This window comes from Punica granatum, chromosome 2 (genome assembly GCF_007655135.1).
Source record: "Punica granatum isolate Tunisia-2019 chromosome 2, ASM765513v2, whole genome shotgun sequence".
In the NCBI taxonomy this organism is placed as follows: domain Eukaryota; kingdom Viridiplantae; phylum Streptophyta; class Magnoliopsida; order Myrtales; family Lythraceae; genus Punica; species Punica granatum.
This window is the reverse complement of record NC_045128.1, coordinates 42,339,027-42,357,482: the sequence shown is the minus strand read 5'-3', so window position 1 is coordinate 42,357,482 and position 18,456 is coordinate 42,339,027. Positions and strand designations below refer to the sequence as shown.

Here is an 18,456-nt window from a genome sequence, read left to right as displayed (position 1 = left end):
TGAGGAGTCCTTTTATCAGCAAAAGGCAGAGTGTCAGATGGTTTTCTTTGGGGGACAATAATACTGGATTCTTCCATAAGTCTGTCAAAATGAAAAGAGCAAGAAATACCATTAAGGCTCTTCTTACGGAGGGTGGTCAGAAAATTGAAAAGTCGGATGATATAGCAAAGGAAGCTGTCCATTTTTTATGCGGTGTATGTATTTCATGAATACTTGTTCTCAGTTTAAACTGATGTAATGTGTGGGCCTGCGTGCCTGTGATTAGGCTATTTGCCTATTGGATCTTTGCTTATGACCCAATGAGTGTGGGCCTTGGACATTTTCATTGGTATATCAATAAAGATCATGCTGGATTTGATCCCAAAAAAATATTACCATGGTAGGAGACTGCAACATTTTCCCTTATATGTTTCCAGAAATTTACTTATTTATCAATTGGAAATCATCTTAATTTCCAATTTTGCTGCACAATAAGTTAATAATATGTTTTGCTTTTGGGTTACTTAACTTCAATCTACAAGGTAATAGCTAACGGCGTCCCGTAACACAACATAATTGGACGAGTGGGTCATACGTATTTTTATTTAATTAACTTTAATCTACATGTCGTGCTTTTCTGTGCTATTTTTTAAATGTTGTGCTATATTTAGAAAAAACGCAAAGGTCATGGATTTCTATGCTATTTTCAAAATGTCGTGCTATATTTAGGAAAAAATGCAGAGGTCGTGCATTTCTATACTATTTTCTAAAAGTCGTGTTGTATTTAGGAAAAAGTACAAATGTAGTGCTTTTCTGGGTAATTTATGAACAATAAAATGGAAGTTTTAATTACAGGCGAAAATCGAGTTGCTCTTCCCTTATATATGGTTCGAGTTGTCCTTATTATCTAGTCCTCGATGGAAAGTCCTGAAGTATCCATTTCTTTTAATTAAGGCAAGAGAATATTCTCGCGTTGACCATAGTTATTATTGTAAACTTTCTTTAATTGTTTCTTAATCCTTCCCTTCTGAACCTTATACAATCCTTCATTTTTCTGATCTGTTCCTATAATTTGCTTGTCAGAGGATGGAGATTTTGCCTAAACTTGGGCTGAGTGTAAACGATGTGATCTTATATTCTGTTCGCTTCCAAAACAGACTTATGTATGCATTATAATGTGAAGAACCCAAAAGCCAATTAATAAATGGCAGATGACAACAAAAAGCCTAAACAGACGAACAGATTGGTTATAAGGTTTTGTGGTGTTCGTCTCTCTCGTTGCACTATATATATGTGCATGGTAAATTCAAGGCAAAACACAGAAAAAAAAGAAAAGCAAAAACTATGGCCATTAGGAAGCTGGACATCATAGCAGCAGCAGCAATTTTGCTGCTATCCTTCTCTTCTGCCAGTGATGCCCAAGTCTTTGACGTCACGAAGTATGGGGCAAAGGCTGATGGAAGATCGAGCATCAGCGTAATGATTCTTTGGCAAAGATTTCTTCCAGTGGTTTCAGCCAATATTTTAACTAAAGAAATGCTTCTTTGTTTTTATGAATTAGGCTTTGATGAGTGTATGGAAGTTGGCTTGTGCATCAACCAGGCCCAGCAAGATTGTGATTCCAAAGGGCACATTTTTGCTAGGAGAAGTGAAGATTCAGGGCCCCTGCAAGGCCCCGGTGGAGATTGAGGTCCAGGGCACAGTGAAGGCCCCTGCAGACCCCTCATCGTTTGAAACCGATGGTTGGCTTACCTTCAGTTACATCGATAACTTCACCTTGTCTGGTGGTGGGGTCTTTGATGGTCAGGGGAAGATTGCCTGGGAACAAAACGACTGCCATAAGAACAAGAAATGCAACAAGATTCCTATGGTGAGTTTTTACATGAAAAAGAAGTATGATACAACAATCTCATGCTACTAAAACTAATAACTTGCAATCCATCTGGTGGGCAGAACTTGAGATTCGACTTCATCACCAACGCTTTGGTCCATGACATCACGACACTCGACAGCAAGAACTTCCACGTGAACGTATTGGGCTGCAAGAACTTCACCTTTCTTAGGTTCAAAGTGGCTGCACCAGATGATTCTCCCAACACCGATGGTATCCACATTGGACGGTCAGATGGGATCTACATAACAGACTCAACCATCGGGACAGGGGACGATTGCATCTCCCTAGGGGACGGGAGCAGGCAGGTACATGTGACCGGGGTGAAGTGTGGGCCAGGCCACGGGATCAGTGTGGGGAGCTTGGGGAAGTACAAGGGCGAGGAGCCGGTTTCAGGATTCTGGGTCAAGAACTGCACCCTCATCAATACCGAGAATGGAGTCAGGGTTAAGACTTGGCCTGCTTCGTATCCAGGATCTGTGTCTGACCTGCACTTCGAGAACATTAATATGGTTAAAGTCAGGAATCCCATCGTTATCGATCAAGTCTACTGCCCCTGGAACCAATGCCAGGCCAATGTATGCTGCAAACCTTTGAACACCTTATGCCCTTTTTCTTGGATGTATTAATTTATCTACTGGTCCATTTCATTTCCTACAGATCCCCTCGCTGGTGAAGATCAACAACGTGTCCTTCAAGAACATCCGTGGGAGCTCTTCGACGGCGGTGGCGGTGAAGCTTGCTTGCAGCAGCAAGGTGCCCTGCAAGGACGTGGTGGTCGCAGATATCCACCTCACATATGAAGGCCCCGAGGCCCCAGCGGCTTCGTCCCAGTGTTCTAACGTCGTCCCCTCCATTTTGGGCAAACAGAGCCCCCAAGTTTGCGCCTGAGCTGCTCATCCGTATATGCCAAAGAACTTTTAGAAATAAAAGTTGAGAGATGTAAAGAAGAACAAAGGGAAGAGGAGCGCAGCTGCAAATCGCAGCAGCAGCAATGCTCAGTGCCTCCCACCCATAATGTTATTGACTTATCCATAAATGAAATGGATTTTACCATGCGAGGCTCAGTGCCTCCCACCCATGAACGTTTATAAATGAAGGTTTTACCATGTGATTTTATTGATTTCCCATATGAAATTTAATAACATATTTATGGCCATTAGTATTATTAGTCTGCCATTATACATCTATGTGATAACATGAGCTTCAACCGATCCATAAAACCCATGGTAGTCAAAGACTGGAGTCTGTTTACAAAATAAACTTCTCATGTATCTGGGACTCGGGACAATTTGGATCATCATGATGATTATATATCTATATTTGTAGTGGAGAGAACTGATGAATGTATCTATAGTGACGTTAGTTAGTTGGGTCATGAGCATGAGCCAGCTTCTAGCTCCCCATGGCGTATGCTGACAGGGTAAGTTTATAGAGAGAACTCTTTGATGCATTCGAAGAGTGTGGTCTAGCTCTTTTCCAAGCACTTCAGTAGAATTTCTCGAACTCTTCGATGTTTCACTAGTAAGCCAATGGTTAGAAGCTAGTGTATGATCCTTACTTTCTGGTCAAGTCATGGGAGATATGAGGAAGTGCTGGTCTCGAACGGTGAAAGGAACCTTGATAAATAATCATTGGCACATGCCCCACTAGATGCTAACCATTTACCAGAAATTGAGGTTTAAGTGTAACATGGGATAGGGAAGAAGTTTTTTTTTTTAAAAAAAAAGGAGTACAAAAAGTTTCATTTATGAGAACTGGAACAGCCGAAGATGTTTTGGATTGTACCTCATTTCTCATTGAATAATAAATTTTTTGCAATTTTTCTCAATTTATTTTTGCTTGGGTGCATTGTTTAGGGAGGGCTGTGCCGGAAAGACAGACTCACCATGTTCCAGGGAGAATTAGGAACATAACGAGTTATATAAAGAAAAGTGACCAGCAAGAGACGATTTGATAGCCCAAGGCTGAAATTCAGCATCAGCAATATGTCCCAGGAAGTGTATTTGAGGTCGCAATTTACAGAAGAAATTTCTGAACATCTACTTCATAGGTTTTGGTTCTTCACATATAGCTGATGGGGCTCCTATTAGGATCATATGATTGATTACATGCTAGGAATAATTTCTTGCCTGGTAAGACATTAGCTCGAACTTTCTCTTGACGGCTTGAAGACTAAATCGTAAATAAGGTGAGGACAACTGACACAGCCAAAATATTTTAGAGGGAACCGTGCTGCAAAAGACCATTGTCACGGTTGCGAACTTCAACCCAAATCATCAGTTGGCTTCGCATTAAGTGAGATTGGAGAAGGAGACCTTTCGATCCCAGTATCAGTCCTAAGCTGTTGATGCTCTATTCCTGATTATGTATCCTGTTTATATTTGTCCAATCCCCGTTTTACAACGAGAAAATTATCCATGAAAATTAATCAGAAACTAAGTCTGGATGAATAGTTTCTTCAGAGCTTCAAAAAGAAACATGAAAATGAGGCACTATTCGTATAGTATTGCAATCTTGGCTAGTGCTGTAGTGAAAACGAATACCTGAGTAATATGAAAACAGAGGCAAGGATATTCATTGTGATGATAAATTCAGGCATTGTTTGAGAACTCGGTGGCTGGAACCTGTAAGTATAAGCATGATATTACATTTCCTGAAGTTATGAACAAATGCAAGTAATGAACTCACCATCTGGTGCGGAAGATTTGCACCTGCAAGTCAACAAAGAAATAGCAAAAGAAACATTTTTTATATTGAAGGTACCCCAAACAATGACAGCCTCTGCGTGCCTATTAATTACGAAATAGAAGTTTTACGGCAGAATTTGAGTTTCCAGTATGTCTCTTGTTGTCCTAATTAACCAGTCCCTAGCTAATGCCAGATGGGTATCCTGGGAGAAATTTCTCATGTCGACTGTAATTAAATAGTGAAATTTGGTAAATATTTCATAATTCTGCACATGTAAGACTTCTGCATGTTATATATCCTTAATAAATTTATTTTCTGTTCCTTTGCCTATCTGTGTGGCGAAATGTTAATTACCTAAAATTGGGTGGAGCACTTTTCTGTTGATTTCCTAAGTGGAACATCCTTATGTATCTGTAACGATGTGAAGAACAGAAAAGCTAATAATAGCAGATGGATTAAACAGATAAACAGAAAGACTGCTCAGATTTTGTGGTGTTTATCACTCGCATTGCACTACTTAAATGCATGGAAAATTTAAGCCAAAACCCAGAAAACAAATCAATAAAATAAGCTAAAGCAAGAGAAATTCGAAGAAAAATATGGCCATAAGGAAGCTGCAAATCACGGCAGTAGCAGCAATTTTGCTACTGCTCTTCTTCTCTTCTACCAGTGATGCCCAAGTCTCTGATGTCACGAACTATGGAGCAAAGGCTGATGGAATATCGGGCATCGACCGAGTAATAATTCCTTCGGCAAAGATTTCTTCCATTGGTTTCAGCCAATATTTTAACTAAGAAATGCTTCTTTGTTTTTATGACTTTGATGACAGCACGGAAGTTGGCTTGTGCATCAACCAGGCCCAGCAAGATTGTGATTCCAAAGGGCACATTTTTACTAGGAGAAGTGAAAATTCAAGGCCCCTCCAAGGCCCCCGCGGAGATTCGGGTCCAGGGCACAGTGAAGGCCCCTGCGGACCCCTCTTCATTCAGAATCGATTGTTGGCTCACCTTTCAATTATATAGATAACTTCACCTTGTCCGGAGGTGTGGTCTTCGATGGTCAGGGGAAGATTGCCTGGAGACAAGATGATTGCCATAAGAACAAGAACTGCAAGATTATTCCTATGGTGAGTTTTCACATAAGAAAAGAAGTATAATACAATGATCTGAAGCTACTACAAGAAGTAGAACTAATGAGTTGCGGTCATTTGGTGGACAGAACATGAGATTCAACTTCATCACCAACGCTTTGGTCCATGACATCACGACACACGACAGCAAGAACTTCCACATAAATGTAATTGGCTGCAAGAAACCTCACCTTCCTTAGGTTCACGGTGACTGCACCAGAGAATTCTCCCAACACTAATGGGATCCACATTGGATGGTCGGATGGGATCTAGATAACAGACTGAACCATCGGGACAGGGGATGATTGCATCCCCCTAGGGGATGGGAGCAGGCTGGTACATGTGACCGGGGTGAAGTGCGGGCCAGGCCACGGGATCAGGTTGGGGAGCTTGGGGAAGTACCAGGGCAAGGAGCTGGTTTCGGGATTCTGGGTCAAGAACTGCACCCTCACCAATACCCAGAATGGAGTCAGGGTCAAGACTTGGCCCACTTCATATCCAGGATCTGTCTCCGACCTGCACTTCGAGGACATTAATATGGTTAACGTCGGGAATCCCATCCTCATCGATCGAGTCTACTGCCCTTGGAACCAATGCCAGTCCGATGTATGTTACCTATCTTTGAACCCCTTATGCCCTTTATCTTGGATGTATTACTGTATTCATTGGTCCATTTCGCTTCCTACAGATCCCCTCACTGGTGAAGATCAGCATCATGTCCTTCAGGAACATCCGTGCAAGCTCTTCGACAGTGCTGGCCTTGAAGCTTGCGTGCAGCAGCAAGGTGCCCTGCAAGGATGTGGTGATCGGAGACACCAACCTCACATACAAGGGCCCCGAGGCTGCAGCAGCTTCGTCCCAATGTTCTAATGCTGTCCCCACCTTTTCGGTCAAACAGAGCCCCCAAGTTTGCGCATGAGCTGCTTAATCCGTATATACCAACATACGATTATAAATCAAAGTCGAGAGAAAGTAAACACGAACAAAGGGAAGAGAAGTGTAGTTGCAAATTGCACCAGCAGCATTGCTCAGTGCCTCCCACCCATGACGTTATTGACTTGTACATAAATGAAATTGACTTTATTTTTATGAAGGTTTTACCATATGATTTTATTGCTTCCCTTATGAAATTCGATAACGTATTTATGCCCTTTAGTATTGTATTATCGGTCTGTCATTATTCATCTATTCAATTGATCCATTAAACACATGGGAAGTCAAAGACTAGAGTCTATTTATAAAATATACTTCGAATGCAACCTAGGACTCGAGATCAGGAGCCCAAGGACCAGGTAATATAAAGGACATCATGTTTCCTTACTGATATTTGGTTCAAAGTTACTCCCCCGATCCACTCGGGACAGTTTGGATCGTCATGATGATTATGTGTCTATTTTTGTAGTGGAGAGAACTGATGAATGTATTGACGTCAATTTAGTTGCGTCATGAGCATAAGCCAGCTTCCAGCTCCATGTGAATAAAGTATTTTCGATGCATTCAAAGATAAAAAATTGGATATAGTATTTTGATCAAATGATCAGTGGTCTAGCTCCTTTCCAGGCACTTCGTAGAATTTCTCAAACACTCCGATGTTTCACTACTGAGCCAAGGGTTAGAAGCTAGTGTATGATCCTTTCTTTCCGGTCAAGTCATGGGAGATATAAGGAAGTGCTGGTCACGAAATGTGAAAGGAACCAATCATCAGCACATTCCCACCACATGCCAACCGATTTACCAGAAATGCAGTCCTTTTAAGGGTAACAAGGGTTTGGGAAAAAGATTAAGGAAAAAAAAAATGAGTACAAAAATCTTCATTCATGAGAATTGGAACAAGGACAGAGGTTTTGGATTGAACCTCATTTCTCATTGAATAATAAATATTTTGCAATTTTCTCAATTTCTTTGCTTTGGCTGCGTTGTTTAGTGAGGGCTGTGCCGGAAAGATGGACTCGCTATGCTCCAAGGAGAATTAGGAACATAACGAGTTATATAAAGAGCAAAGACCGGCAAGAGATGATTTGATAGCTCAAGGGTGAAATTCAGCATCAGCAATATATACCAGGAAGTGTATTTGAGCTCGCAATTCGCACAAGAAATTTCTGAACACATACTTCATAGGTTCTGGTTCTTCACATATAGCTGTTGGGCTCCTATTAGGATCATATGATTACATGCAAGGAATAATTTCTTTGCCGGTAAGACATTAGCTCAAACTTCCTCTCGACGGCTTGAGGTCTAATTAAATTGTAAATTGGGTAAGAACAACTGACGCGGCCACGATATTTTAGAGGGAACTGCGGTGCAGAAGACCAATTTCACGGTTGTGAACTTCAACCCAGATCATCAGTTGGCTTCGCCTTGAGTGGCACCGGATGAGGAGACATTTTCGATCACTATATTGGTCCCAAGCTGTTGATGCTCTGTTCCAGATAATCTATCGTGTTCTTGTCTAGTCCCTGTTTTACATCAAGAAAATTATCCATGAACATTGATCAGAAACAAGGTCCGGATGAATAGTTTCTTCAGAGCTTCAAAAGAAGTGCGAAAATGGGGCACTATTCGCAAAGTATAGCAATCTTGGCTAGTGCTATAATGAAAACGACATCCGAGCAATATGAAAACGTAGGCAAGGATATTGGTTGTGATGATAGGTTCGGACATTGTTTGAGACCTCGGTGGATTCAACCGCCAAGTATAAGCATAATATTCGATCTTCTGCAGATATGAACAAATGCAAGTAATCAACAAAGAATCGCATGTCCATATTTATGGCCTTTAGTATTATGAGTCTGTCATTAATCATCTATGGGATATTATGACCGATCCATTAAATGCATGGGTAGTCAAAGATTGGAATCTGTTTACAAAATAAACATCACTCATATCCACCAAAGTGAATTAATTCAAGCAGTTCGATACTTATTCCTCTTAGACATGGTCTGGGATTCGAGTGTTATGAATGAAGAAAATCTACGCTACGATAGCTTTAACCCTTAATGGATCGACCCAGCTCGAACTGGATTAGTGAGAGCTCATTGGGGTTGGGCGGTAGAATACCAAGGTACATGCCCAAAACATGAAAGAGAGAGAGAAAAAGAAAAAAAGATCACTCGAAATATCAGGAGCCCAAGGCCCAGGTAGTAATGGATAGACGTTTCCTTACTGATACTTGGTTCATAATTACTCCCCCGGTCCACTCAATGATGATTTACAAGTCTGTGTTTGTATTGGAGAAAACTGATGAATGCATCTATAGTGACATCAAGTTAGTTGGTCATGAGCATGAGCCAACTTCTAGCTCACCATGGTGTATGCTGGTAGGGTCAGTTTATACAACTCTTTGATGCATTCAAAGCTCAGAAACTGGATAGAGTATTTTAATCAATTGATCACTGGTCTGGCAGTTTTCCAGGCACTTCAGAAGAATTTCTTGAACTCTTCCATGTTTGACCACTGTCCTACCTTAATCACGGCGGTTCGAGAAAAAGCCAAGCGATAGAAGCTAGTGTATGATCTTTATTTTTCATCGGCCCATGCCTGCAACATGCCAACCGTATACTGGAAATGGAGGCCTTTTAATTGCAACATGGGATAAGGAAGAAGATCAAAATAATTAAAAAAAAAAAAAAGAGTACAGAGAGTTTCAATTATAAGAATTGAAACAAGGACTGTTGTTTTGGATTGAACCTCATTTCTCATTGAATAATAACATTTTTGCAATTTTCCACGATTTGTTTATGCTTGGGCTGTGTTGTTTAGAAAGGGTTGTACCAGAGAGACGGACTCACTATGTTCCACGGAGAATTAGGAACATAGTGAGTTATATAAAGAGCAGCAACCAGCAAGAGACGATTTGATAGCCCAAGGCCGAAATTCGGCATCAGCAACATGTCCCAGGAAGTGTATTTGAGGTTGCAACTCACACAAGAAATTTCCGAATATATACTGGCAATCTACTTCATAGGCTGTGATTTTTCACATATAGTTGATGGGCTCCTAGTAGGATCATAAGATACATGCTAGGAATAATTTCTTGCCCGCTAAGACATTAGCCCAAACTTTCTCCCAACAGCTTGAGGACAAAATTGTAAATCACGTAAGAACAACTGATGCGGCCACTCATTATAGAGGAACCATGGTGCAATAGACAATTGTCACGGTTGTGAACTTCAACCCAAATTATCAGTTGGCTTCGCCTTCAGTGGGACCGGAGAAGGAGACCTTTCGATCCCCATATCGGTCCCAAGCTGTTGATCTGTTCCAGCTCATCTATAATGTTCATGTCTAATCCCTGTATTAGAGCGAGAAAAGTATCCATGAAAATTGATCAAGAAAAATAGTCTGGATGAGTAGTTTCTTCAAAGCCTCAAAAGAAACATGAAAACGGGGCACTGTTCGGAAAGTATAGCAATCTTGGCTAGTGCTTTAGTGAAAATGATATCCAAGTAATAGGAAAACATAGGCAAGGATATTGATTGTGGTGATAGATTCGGGCATCATTTGAGACCTTGGTGGCTGCAACCGGCAAGTATAGGCATAATATTAGATCTTCTGAAGGTATGAACAAGCAAGTAACGAACTCACCATCTGCTGCAGAAAATTTTGCACCAGCAAATCAACAAAGATTAGCAAAAGAAACATTAATATTGAAGTTGCACCAAATAATAACAATCTCTGCGTGCATATTAATTACGAGATCAAAGTTTTACACCTGAATTTCAGTTTACAGTATGGTTCTTGTTGTCCTAATTAACTAGTCCCTAGCTAATGCCAGATGGGTATCCTAGGAGAAATTTCTCATGTCGACCATAATTTTTTGTTGAACTTTAGTAAATATTTCATAATTCTGCATGTGCAAGGCTTCCTCTTGTTATATATCCTTCATTTCTAAATCTCTATTCTGTTCCTTTTCCTATCTGTGTAGCGAAATGTTAATTGTCTAAAATTGGGCTGAGGTAGAGCTTTCTGTTGATTTCGTAAATGGATTGCTAACATCCTTATGCATATGTAACAATGTGGAAAACAGAAAAGCTAATAATAGCAGATGCATTAAATTGATAAACAGAAAGATTGCTAAGATTTTGTGGTGTTTATCACTCGCATTGCACTACTTATATGTATGGGAATTTCAAGCCGAAACCCAGGGAAAAAAAAAAGAAACAATAAAATAATAAAAAGCAAGAGAAATTCGAAGAAAAATATGGCCACAAGGAAGCTGCAAATCACAGCTGTAGCAGCAATTTTGCTGCTATCGTTCTCTTCTACCAGTGATGCCCGGGTCTATGATGTCACGAACTATGGAGCAAAGGCTGATGGAAGATCGAGCATCAACCAAGTAATAATTATTCGCAGCAAAGATTTCTTCCATTGGTTTCAGCCAATATTTTTAACTAAGAAATGCTTCTCTGTTTTTATGAATTAGGCTTTGATGAGCGCATGGAAGTTGGCTTGTGCATCAACAAGCCCTAGCAAGATTGTGATTCCAAAGGGCACATTTTTACTAAAAGAAGTGAAAATTCAAGGCCCTTGCAAGGCCCCAGTGGAGATTCAGGTCGAGGGCACAGTGAAGGCCCCTGCGAACCCCTTGTCGTTCAAAACCGATGGTTGGCTAACCTTCAATTACATCGATAACTTCACCTTGTCTGGTGGTGGGGTCTTCGATGGTCAGGGGAAGATTGCCTGGGGACAAAACGACTGCCATAAGAACAAGAACTGCAAGAGGATTCCTATGGTGAGTTTTTACATTAAAAAATAAGTTTAATGCAATGATCTCAAGCCACTACTAGAAATAGAACTAATGACTTGCAATGCGGTCATTGGATGGACAGAACATGAGATTCAACTTCATCACCAACGCTTTGGTCCATGACATCACGACACTCGACAGCAAGAACTTCCACGTGAACGTAATTGGCTGCAAGAATCTCACCTTCCTTAGGTTCACAGTGACTGCACCAGAGAATTCTCCCAACACCGATGGGATCCACATTGGACGGTCGGATGGGATCTACATAACAGACTCAACCATCAGGACAGGGGACGATTGCATCTCCCTAGGGGATGGGAGCAGGCAGGTACATGTGACCGGGGTGAAGTGCGGACCAGGCCATGGGATCAGCGTGGGGAGCTTGGGGAAGTACCAGGGCGAGGAACCGGTTTCAGGATTGTGGGTCAAGAACTGCACTCTCATCAATACCCAGAATGGAGTCAGGGTCAAGACTTGGCCCGCTTCGTATCCAGGATCTGTCTCCGACCTGCACTTCGAGGACATTAATATGGTTAATGTCGGGAATCCCATCGTTATCGATCAAGTCTACTGCCCGTGGAACCAATGCCAGGCCAATGTATGTTACCAACCTTTGAACCTCTTATGCCCTTTGTCTTGGATGTATTAATGTATTTATTGGTCCATTTCGTTTCCGACAGATCCCCTCGCTGGTGAAGATCAGCAACGTGTCCTTCAAGAACATCCGTGGGAGCTCTTCGACGGCTACGGCAGTGAAGCTCGCGTGCAGCAGCAAGGTGCCGTGCCAGGACGTGGTGGTGGGAGACATCAACCTTACATACAAAGGACCCGAGGCCCCAGCAGCATCATGCCAGTGTTCTAATGTTGCCCCCTCCTTTTTGGGCAAACAGAGCCCCCAAGTTTGCGCCTCAGCTGCTTAATCCGTATATATCGTTGCACAATTATAAATCAAAGTCAAGGCAAGCAAATTGATTTCGATGCTTCCAATTTCGTCCTTGATTTATTGATGACCGAAATGTAATTTCTGTAAGGTTTTACCATACGTCTATATTCGATAATCAGTCTATCATTGATCATCTACTTGATAATATGGGATTTCATAGAAAAATTGGACCATCCATGCATGGAGCCACATCGGCAACAAATTCAATTTGCAGTTTTGGCACAACAAAACAAAAACAAATAAAAGAAAGAAAGAAAGAAAGAAAGAAAGAAAGATGAATTGAGCGGGCAAGAAGGGCTCATCGTCATCAAGACATGCATGTGAGCCATAATATTGCGCATCAATCGCTATCAGAGGGCTCTATAATTATGAATCTTTCCATCATTTGTTGATAATCCTCTCCTGTCCTGAAGCTTTATTCCTTCAGTCATTTTCATCCCATAAAGAATGCATTGATGACATAAAGGCTATCTGAGGCTAACGCAATATGTAATTTGAGCTTTAACATTTCCAAAAAAAAATCTTCTCCATTAAGCAATACAAAAGCGAATCCAAGCAAATGTACGTACGTACTTTGGCATCGGATTTAAAATCTATATCGTGACTAGCTGCTAGAAATATGCGGCCTTACACTTGACGATGACTCAATGGGTCGAGTTTTCATGAGTATGCACTGCTTTAACCGAAAAGCTTTTGGAGTTGTACTTAATTACTTTGTAACAAACTTGATGAATCACATCTGTGTGATATTGGCAGAGGAAGACGTTAGCTACATCGGGAAGATTATTTACGACTAACTTCAATTGAATTTATTTAGAAAAATGAAATAAAAATTTCCTCATGGCTATTAAGGCCAAAAATGAAAAGAAAAGAAAAGAAAAAAGGATAATTTTTATTTTATTTTATTTTTCCAGTTCAGCAAAGCATAACATAACAAGTTGGATATTGGAGGAGCGGTTTGACTCTTCCTCCTACTCTGCCCACTTGGTCATTATGAATGAATCCACAATCTCAACCCAACCCCCACTATTTTTCACTACCCTTTTCCAATTTTCTTTTTCAATTCATAATTTTCTTTTTTCTTAATGATTGAAAAAATGGCATATAGATGTCTTTGGCAACTATTTACTTTTTTGCTCGAGATATAATTATGGACGTGACTTGTTAAATGATTATGCGATTAATTAACCAGCGATTGGTACAAGTTAAAGGTACATAATAATTGGTGCCAAAGTAAAAGTCGAAGCTTGTGGAGAGATTCCATATAAGGTGACACCAAAACCCTGCTTTTGCTTTCCAATTTCCTATGGAATCACTATGCACTTCTTCCACTAAAATTCTACTTACATTTGCTCACCAAGTTTTTTTTTAAAAAGAAAATTCATGAATATAGTATAATGAGATAAAAATTTTAATAGCTAATAAAGTGACACGATAGTCCCATTATGAGAATTAAACTTAAAACTTCTTAGTTATCAAGTAAGAACGTAAATCACTATAATTGCACCATCTTTCTCCATCTCAAAGGTCTTTCGTGTGTGTGTATATATATATGTTCTCCTTTCCATAGTTGGGTACCATACGGAGCATAATCTGATATCATATTCGGTTCTTCAGAACCTGAGTAAAACACATGCCTCTGCACACAAAATGAACTCATTCTAGGTTGGATATTTCTTGCCTAACTCGGCTTAGAACTTCCAATCCAATCTCAAATGTAAATAAAAATAACAATTGTTTCTAAGGAAAATTATTATACGAGTCAAGTTGGAACTGTACATACAGTCAATACTTCTCGTGTCTAGGTTCACAATTGTAAGCAATATATTACTTATTACCTTAACTAATTAGTGATGCCACATACCAAATTGATTAATGATGATACTGAATACTTTGTTGTAAAGCCGATACCAGTAATTAATTGGCTGAATTTTTAGTAGAATATGCTCAAATTAACCAGAAAATGCAATAAATTATAAATATTAGACATGGCTGGTCAGTGAATTAATTACAAAGAAGAGAAAGTAACAAAAATGGATAATTTCTCCCTTTTTTTCTTTCTTCTAGTATGATTATGCACAAGATTGTACTAATGCCACGACAAAAAGGAGAGAAAGGAATTAAATTCATTCCTATCAAATCTCGGCCGTTCACTTTTTTTTTTTCCCTACATCAAGATCGCATACCGCATGCTGTCGCTGACCATCAGGTGGTTCATCTCCGACACCTGCCCGAACTCCCCAGACGCCCACAGGCCGTCGGTGCCGCTCACGCGCGGGCCGGAGAAGCAGGCCAGCACTGATGCCGAGGCCCGGTAGAGGCCGGACACGGCAGAGATCCCACCCGGTCTCCGTCCCGCTACGGCCATTCCTCCGCTTGCAACCATGCCCTCATCAGCCACCCTGGGGCTCTTCTTCATGTTCCTCAGGCTCCGCTTCACTAACCTGAGGATCCGCCACATCACGGTGCCCGCTCGGAGGAGTCCCGGCTGCTGGCGGAGGAACTGGAAAAGCGAGGGAAGGGGGCTGGGATTCTTTTTTCCCGGCCTTAGGATGGCGTTTTTGTAATAATCGGGATGAGGGATATGAAGTGGAGAGTCGTGAGGAAGGCTTATTTAATAGTGCTTCTCGTGTGTTTGCGACTATCAAGCAATGGGAAGAATGGATTTGTGGCTTTTCATTGTGTGCTTGTGATGAATGTATATATATACACACATCAAGTGGGTTGTGGGGCACGCCCAAGTTTGCCGGGGGGCCTGTCTATCGATAACATAACCCGAACCGATTTAATGGGACATTAAGGTCTAGTGACATATAAACATATCTAATCTATATCTGTCTACGTATATTTAAATTAAAAGAGAGTTTCAAAGGAAAACTCTCATTTACTCAACACTAGTTTTCTACCCCGTGCGTTGCACAAGTTCATTTTCATATATTCATATATCATTTCTTATTGTAATTATTTATAAATTGAAACATAGAATTTTTATTAAAAATAATAAAAAATTACAGTTATTAATTATAAATTACGATACACATTATCATATTTTTTGTTACTTATCAATATAGATTGACATATATTAAGTTTAACAATAGTATTTTAAAGAATAATTATGAGATTCTTATTTTCAAAATTTTATTTCATTTCATTTTTGAGTTTAAGCTCATAGCGTTATATCATAATATGTAAATTTTGTGACATCCTTGTTTAATTTCTTATATTATCATAAGTTCATAAATAATAATAACAATTTTAATCTTATAACGGAAATTAGGAAAACACCCAATGAAATAAATAAAATTCAAGTGATTAAATTACCTCTCTTAATTTTTTTAAAAAATTTTTATTCACGAATGATATATCATTTATTAATATAGGAGTTCAATTTTAGTTATACGACCATAAATTTGTAGAATTAATGATTTGTTATTATTTTTTGAGAATTTTTTATATGAAAAACCAATTATTTTTATATATTTTAAAAAATAATATGCTTCTTAAGAATAAAAAATATCAAAAAATAGTTTAAAATTTAACACAATAATTTTTAAATAATAACCTTCAATGAAGTCAAACTAATTAATTTATTCGTGAATTTTTTTTAATATTTCTCTTACAAATATGATTTATACATTTGTATACTCAATTTCATATACTTTAATTTCTTACACATGCCAATAGTTTATGATTTATTCTATATGATCAATTAATTGTTTTTAATATAAATTGTATAATAATATCCAATTAAATATTTCATTGTTATATGATTATAAATTTACCATTTTAATAATATGATTCTATTTAATGAAAAGTCGAGTCAATTTTTCTATATATAAATAGATTTGGATGGATATGGATGGATGTGACAAAATTTAATTGGTTCGTTAATCCGTTTTGTCTTTGCAAAAGTTTCTTCATTTTATAATTCATCTTCTTTTTATTCATATAAATCCTTCTAAATTTGCTGTAAATATTGTAAAATTTCACTTGGCCTATAAACAATTGAGCACATCTCCAACCCAAAAGCTAAGTTGTGAACTTGTAGATTTCTCTTTAGTTTTTCAGTGTGAGATAATATATCTCAACACTCGCCCTCACGTGGCAACGTGTGGCTTTGATGCTTCACCTGTACGTGCCACGTTGACTTAAATACCCGCCCTCAATAACTGACTACAAGCCAGGACTGGACTTTCGTGCTCGGGACTTAATCATGAGGTGGAATTCTTCTTACACATCGAGCGAGAGGAGGGGAGATAATTGATAATGATGTCACACTTGGGCCGGACTAAGATGAAGCGCAATTCGGCTGCCTCGAAACTAGACTTAGCATAGTGTGAGCCCACACGTGCGTGCGAAATCGTAACCCGCTCTGATACTACGTAAAATTCAACTTGGCCTATAAGCAATTCAGTCTATCTCCAACCCAAAAACTCGAGCTAATAGGTTATGGTACCTAATTACTTATAAACCCGTGAATTTCTCTTTAATTTTTCCGTGTGGATAATATGTCTTAACAAATATTTAGATATTTTTAAAAAGTTTCTCATAACTCTGTCAAGATGGCAAAAAAATCTACATAATATTTTACTCAATAAATTATTACAGTTTTATCTTTATGAATCACGCAATCTATATTATATTTGTAATGTTCTATAATTGCTTTTTTTTTTCCTTAAATTTTCTATCTATTTTTTCTCATTGAACATTATTTAATTTAATCCTCGTATACCATAATATAGTTCACATACTCAATGATTTGAATTATACAATGGAATATATTTGAATGAACTCGATACATACTGTTATCATAAAAATAAACTGCGGTGACACACAAGCATTTTTTCTAGTATATTTCAAAACAAACATTGTTTTTCCAAGTTTCACAAACATCTTCCCATTTTAAGACATTAACGTAAATATCATGCATACAAAATACTATTTTCTTTTCATATGGTAACAAATTTACTGAAATTAATCTCTACTCAGGGATTGATATGGTACTAACCATGAGGTGCATGGCTATCAAACCAATCAAAAAAATGAGGTGCCTATCAGTGTTTTAAACCGGCTCGACTGAGCCGATTGACTATCGATTTGTTGCCTTGTCTAGGCCAGGTTTGGAAAAAAAAAAAAGGAAAAAAAAAGAAGATGGAAAGCCTTGCCAAAACCAGTACAGTGATTGACCCATCCACCCAAATGACCCCCCTCCTTACGGTCGGACATGCCATTTTGAGAAGATTTTTTCCTTTGCATAATCATTTACTAAGAAAAATTAGAAGATTTTTTTAAAAAATACTTGATATATAAATTAGAATATATATATATATATGGTTCATTTTCAAATCACATAAAACAAGGAGCGAGTAGGGTGGATTTCCCCACCCGTGGGATCAAATCCTGCTCTTTAAAAAAAATCTTTATTTATTTAATTTAAGTATACAAATTCCTTTTTCTTTCCCTATATACATTACTTGATATCCAAAAGTCAAACAAGTTTAATAAATTTAGATTCGAGCGAGACGGCTTGATAAAATTCTCCGAATGTGAATTTTCTCTAATCGAAAGCGTTAAATCACATAAAGTCAATTCATGTCGTGTACTCACCCTGCTCTTTTTAAATTTTTATTTATTTAATTTAAGTATATATACAACCCATTTTTTCCCTATGTGCACCACTCGGTATCTAAAACGGACAAAGTTCTTCTAATAGTGGATTTTCTCCGATCACAAATGCCGAATAACCACCAATTTAGGTAATTTTATTTGTAACCTTAGAAGTATTATTTTTTCTTTTATGAAATGCAAGGTCATGTTATATTGTTAAGTGAGACTAATTCTTGATTGGGTGGTAACTTGGTTGTGATGATGAGATGTTTTTAACAAGTATCGATCCATACTAGAAGTAAAGTTCGTGCTCTTGGAATTAGTGGTCACTTAAAACCTATTATATTTCAATCAGGGTTTCTAATTAGAATTATTGAAAATTCAAATAAAAATTGGTTGGTGGAGATATTATCTTTTACACTGTATGAAATATTAATTAGTATAATTTTTTAAAAAATCTAGATAACTTA

The 18,456-nt window shown here is 38.6% G+C and overlaps 3 protein-coding genes and 1 pseudogene across 4 annotated transcripts; 3 read left to right on the top strand and 1 right to left on the bottom strand.

The window, feature by feature from the left end:
* The first annotated feature begins 1,323 nt into the window (after window positions 1-1,323).
* On the top strand, window positions 1,324-2,761 carry LOC116197656 (exopolygalacturonase-like). 2 transcript variants are annotated; one of them, XM_031527849.1, is made up of 4 exons: window positions 1,324-1,455; window positions 1,541-1,849; window positions 1,933-2,448; window positions 2,531-2,761. In XM_031527849.1, the coding sequence occupies exons 1-4, from the start codon at window positions 1,324-1,326 to the stop codon at window positions 2,759-2,761; spliced, it is 1,188 nt and encodes a 395-aa protein (XP_031383709.1). The 2 variants fall into 2 exon arrangements, with proteins under 2 accessions (XP_031383709.1, XP_031383708.1); XM_031527848.1 differs by having other exon boundaries at window positions 1,324-1,469; window positions 1,552-1,849.
* A 2,399-nt stretch (window positions 2,762-5,160) lies between these two features.
* On the top strand, window positions 5,161-6,609 carry LOC116194034 (annotated as a pseudogene).
* A 4,252-nt stretch (window positions 6,610-10,861) lies between these two features.
* LOC116194187 (exopolygalacturonase-like) lies at window positions 10,862-12,561 on the top strand. Its single transcript, XM_031522940.1, has 4 exons — window positions 10,862-11,025; window positions 11,113-11,421; window positions 11,519-12,034; window positions 12,117-12,561. Exons 1-4 carry the CDS (start codon window positions 10,891-10,893, stop codon window positions 12,354-12,356), a joined length of 1,200 nt encoding a protein of 399 aa, XP_031378800.1. The 5' UTR covers window positions 10,862-10,890; the 3' UTR covers window positions 12,357-12,561.
* A 1,770-nt stretch (window positions 12,562-14,331) lies between these two features.
* Window positions 14,332-15,068, bottom strand: LOC116194188. The gene has a single exon (XM_031522941.1). The coding sequence runs from the start codon at window positions 14,838-14,840 to the stop codon at window positions 14,547-14,549; it is 294 nt and encodes a 97-aa protein (XP_031378801.1). The 5' UTR covers window positions 14,841-15,068; the 3' UTR covers window positions 14,332-14,546.
* Between the last annotated feature and the right edge of the window lie 3,388 nt (window positions 15,069-18,456).